This window comes from Myotis brandtii, unplaced genomic scaffold (genome assembly GCF_000412655.1).
Source record: "Myotis brandtii unplaced genomic scaffold, ASM41265v1 scaffold413, whole genome shotgun sequence".
In the NCBI taxonomy this organism is placed as follows: domain Eukaryota; kingdom Metazoa; phylum Chordata; class Mammalia; order Chiroptera; family Vespertilionidae; genus Myotis; species Myotis brandtii.
This window is the reverse complement of record NW_005365869.1, coordinates 165,565-170,160: the sequence shown is the minus strand read 5'-3', so window position 1 is coordinate 170,160 and position 4,596 is coordinate 165,565. Positions and strand designations below refer to the sequence as shown.

General features: G+C 50.4%; 1 protein-coding gene across 4 annotated transcripts in view; it reads left to right on the top strand.

The window, feature by feature from the left end:
• BMP4 (bone morphogenetic protein 4) overlaps window positions 1-3,867 on the top strand; it is a 13,975-nt gene extending 10,108 nt beyond the window's left edge. For all 4 annotated transcript variants that reach the window (XM_014545593.1, XM_005873586.2, XM_014545591.1 and 1 more), the window contains exons 2-4: window positions 129-253; window positions 1,369-1,748; window positions 2,735-3,867. In XM_014545593.1, coding sequence (XP_014401079.1) covers window positions 1,376-1,748; window positions 2,735-3,591 — 1,230 coding nt within the window. In that variant the 5' untranslated portion in view covers window positions 129-253; window positions 1,369-1,375 and the 3' untranslated portion in view covers window positions 3,592-3,867. The remainder of the gene's footprint in view (window positions 1-128; window positions 254-1,368; window positions 1,749-2,734) is intronic.
• The last annotated feature ends 729 nt before the right edge of the window (window positions 3,868-4,596 follow it).

Here is a 4,596-nt window from a genome sequence, read left to right as displayed (position 1 = left end):
CGCCGCGGGGAGGGCGGGCTCCTCCAGGCGCGGGGCGGGGCCTCGACGCTCACGTGACTCGGAGGGGCTGGAAGAAAAACCGAGCCAGTCTGCGCCAGAGTCTCATTATATTCAAATATTCATTTTAGGAGCCATTCCGTAGTGCCATCCAGAGCAACGCGCTGCAGCAGCTCCTCTGAGCCTTTCCAGCAAGTTTGTTCCAGATTGGCTGTCAAGAATCATGGACTGTTATTATATGCCTTGTTTTCTGTCAGTGAGTAGACACCTCTTCCTTCCCTTCCCGGGAATCATTCTGCCCTCTCCACCCCTGCTCGCCTTGGGTCCCTCCCGTCGGACCTTCCTCCCAGAGCCCACACTCCGCTTTCTGGCAGCGCTGTCGCCTCCGTCTCGGCCAGGCAGCCGCGGCGCGCTAGACGCACGGGCTCTGTGCAAAGTGCTGCTTGCTCCCACTCGCACTCTCAGTTCGGGTGCGTTGCAAGAAAGCGGAGCGAGAGGGGGCTAAAGAGATGCAAGTCCGCATCGCGGGGTTGTACCTTATGGGCTAATCAGCCCCCCTTCCCACTTGCCGGGGGTTGCGGGGGGGGGGGGCGGGAAGCAGTGCCCGATGCCCCTGTGTTGCGTTCCCAGCTGCTTGTCAAAATTCTGAGGTCGCTCCTGGGATCGACCCCCCTCCCCCGCCGCCCCTTCCCTGGGAGTAAGCGAGCGAGTTCGCTCCGATGCTTTTTGCTGGGCATTTCAAACGCATCAGCCACAGTAAAATAAACCTTCAAGCCACTTTGTCAGCTCCCAGACCACGTTCTCGGCCTCGGCCTCTGGACCCCGCGGTCCTGTGTCTTTACCCTGCCCCTGCGTCTCTGCTTTCCCTCCCTCCTGCTCGGAACCAGCTGGAAGTTGTGGAAGTTGGGCTGGGAGGGCGGAGGAAGGAGGTGGGGGTGGAGGAAGAGGGGGAGAGGCTGAAGGTCTGAAGTGGAGAGCAATGGCATTTTAATTCTCCCTCGCCCACCCTTTTTTACCCCCTCAACGTTAACTGTTTATCCTTGAAGAAGCCAAGCTGAGATCATGGCTCAGATAGCAGTTGGGACAAAAAAAGATTAACAGGATGGAGGCTATCTGATTTGGGGTTATTTGACTGTAAACAAGTTAGACCGAGTAATTACAGGGCAATTCCTACTTTCGGGCCTTGCATGGCTGCAGCTGGTGATGGAGGGGGGTGTGTGAGGGAGAAGACACAAACTTGATCTTTCTGACCTGCTTTCCATCTTGACCCTCTATCTCTCGCCCTACATGCCTATGCGGAGACATCTCTATTTCTCTCTAGTTATTGGTGTTTATTTATTCTTTAACCTTCCACCTCCTCCCCCTCCCCAGAGACACCATGATTCCTGGTAACCGAATGCTGATGGTCGTTTTATTATGCCAAGTCCTGCTAGGAGGCGCGAGCCATGCTAGTTTGATACCTGAGACGGGGAAGAAAAAAGTCGCCGAGATTCAGAGCCACGCGGGAGGACGCCGCTCAGGGCAGAGCCATGAGCTCCTGCGGGACTTCGAGGCTACACTTCTGCAGATGTTCGGGCTGCGCCGCCGCCCGCAGCCTAGCAAAAGCGCCGTCATCCCGGAATACATGCGGGATCTTTACCGGCTCCAGTCTGGGGAGGAGGAGGAGGAAGAGCAGATCCACAGCATCGCTCTGGAGTACCCTGAGCGCCCCGCTAGTCGGGCCAACACCGTGAGGAGCTTCCACCACGAAGGTCAGTCCCTGCCCAGAGTCTGGGCGGGGGAGGGCCGGTAGGGTTGGCTGATGGGGCAGTGGAAGCCCTGGGGGAGAAAGGTTCGGGTTACATCAAAGCCCCCAATCCCGGAGGCTGGGGAATGGAGCTGCCTACCTCCAAGAATTTCCAGAGCTGTGGCTAAATTTATTTTTCGGAGACAGAGGGGAGGGGCCGAGGTTAGGGGGAATGACACCACTCAGACGTGGGCTAGCCTCAGAGGTGTGTTTTTGCTATATCAAAGCCCTTTCTGCCAGGTTTTGTGCCCGTTTTCTTCTTTTTTCAAAGCACCTACTGAATTTAATGTTACAGCTGTGTGTTTGTCAGGTTTATTCAATAGGGGCCTTGTAATCTGATCTGAATGTTTCCTAGCGGATGTTTCTTTTCCAAAGTAAATCTGAGTTATTAATCCACCAGCATCATTACTGTGTTGGAATTTATTTTCCCCTCTGTAACATGATCAACAAGGCATGCTCTGTGTTTCCAAGATCGCTGGGGAAATGTTTAGTAACATACTCGAAAATGGAAGAAGAGGGAGAGGGTGGTTGTGGGCATGTTTCCTCCTGCCTCTGCTCTGTTGGCCCCTCTTTTTCTTTACAACCACTTGTAAAGAAAACCGTGTACACAAAGCCAAGAGGGCTTTAAAAGGGGAGTCTTGATGGTGGTGGAGTAAGGAGTTGACACATGGAAATTATTAGACATATAAAGGAGGTTGAGAGATACTTTGTCTTTGGTGCTTGCCGAATGCTGGCTATGTCTCTCCGAGTTTGCTAGCTTGCCCCATTGGTCTGTTTCTTTAAATTAAAAGATATACTTACTTCCCCCAAATAGGCTTCCACCATATAAGCAGAATTCACCACTCATCACCCAACCCTTAACTATTTCTTGACTTTTCAATCCCTCAGACAGTTCATGTGCTCTTTTTTTTTGCTTTTTTTCTTTTTCTTTCCCTTCTCAATTGTGCCTAGAACATCTGGAGAACATCCCAGGGACCAGCGAAAACTCTGCTTTTCGTTTCCTCTTTAACCTCAGCAGCATCCCAGAGAACGAGGTGATCTCGTCTGCAGAACTTCGACTTTTCCGGGAGCAGGTGGACCAGGGCCCTGATTGGGAGCAGGGCTTCCACAGAATAAACATTTATGAGGTTATGAAGCCCCCGGCAGAACTGGTGTCTGGGCACCTCATCACACGACTACTGGACACGAGACTGGTCCACCACAATGTGACACGGTGGGAAACTTTTGATGTGAGCCCTGCAGTCCTTCGCTGGACCCAGGAGAAGCAGCCAAACTATGGGCTGGCCATTGAGGTGACTCACCTCCATCAGACACGGACCCACCAGGGCCAGCACGTCAGGATTAGCCGATCGTTACCTCAAGGGAGTGGGGATTGGGCCCAGCTCCGGCCACTCCTGGTCACCTTTGGCCACGATGGCCGGGGACATGTCTTGACCCGACGGAGGAGGGCCAAGCGTAGCCCCAAGCATCACCCACAGCGGGCCCGGAAGAAGAGTAAGAACTGCCGACGCCACTCGCTCTATGTGGACTTCAGTGATGTGGGCTGGAATGACTGGATTGTGGCCCCGCCAGGCTACCAGGCCTTCTACTGCCATGGGGACTGCCCCTTTCCACTGGCTGACCACCTCAACTCAACCAACCACGCCATTGTGCAGACCCTGGTCAACTCTGTCAATTCCAGTATCCCCAAAGCCTGTTGTGTTCCCACTGAACTGAGTGCCATCTCCATGCTGTACCTGGATGAGTATGACAAGGTGGTACTGAAAAATTATCAGGAGATGGTAGTAGAGGGATGTGGGTGCCGCTGAGATCAGCAGTCCTTGGACACACACACACACACACACACACACACACACACACTACCATCCACTCACCCACACCCTACACAGACTGCTTCCTTATAGCTGGACTTTTATCTTAAAAGAAAAAAAAAAAAAGGAAAAAAACCTAAACATTCACCTTGACCTTATTTATGACTTTATGTGCAAATGTTTTGACAATATTGATCATATATTTTGACAAAATATATTTATAACTACATATTAAAAAGAAAAAATAAAATGAGTCATTATTTTAAAGGTAAACTATGTTCTTTTCTCTGGAATCCTTTCTCTTTTCTTCCTGCCCATCGCTTTTGAGTGAGAATTTTTTTTTTCCTATTGAAGTAGAGCTAGAAGCAGGTGGTAACTGGAGGTGGTTAGGTTCTAGGGACAGGAAGTAAATGAATGGTAGAGAGATGGTAATTGCCAGGATGAATTGTTTTCCATTTCTATTTAATGTTAACAAGGACACAGCATCCTCTCCCATCTGGATGACACATGACTTAGAAAAATAGTGGGATAAAAGGAGTAGGCCAGATTAAAGGCTCAGTTTTGGGCTCCCTGTACCACTTCTGGATCTGCTCACCTGTTAGAGGTGCGTCCCAGCTGAGTGTGTGATGGGTAAGAATCTCAACTCGGGAAGTGATTCCCACCTCTGCTTTTATGATACCCCAGGGTGTCTCCAGTTATTATAGGCCTCAGTGTTGTGTATTTCAATCCAAAAGTAATTTGCACACACATATTAACAAATGTATATATGTGTGTGTTTTTAACAGGTTGGGTGGTGGGTTTTTTTTCTTTGAGAAGTGGGTTTTAGCCAATAAGATAAGTGATGTGCCTTACCTTCAAAAAATTTGGTGACCACTATTTTAATATACCACATGGTGGAATTCTCTAGTGTTTTTGGACTTGTTTCCTTATTTCCCATTCCAGCTGGGTGGGGGTTGGCAATAGGGTCAGGCACGGAAGGGTCAGAATTTCTAAGTAGGCACT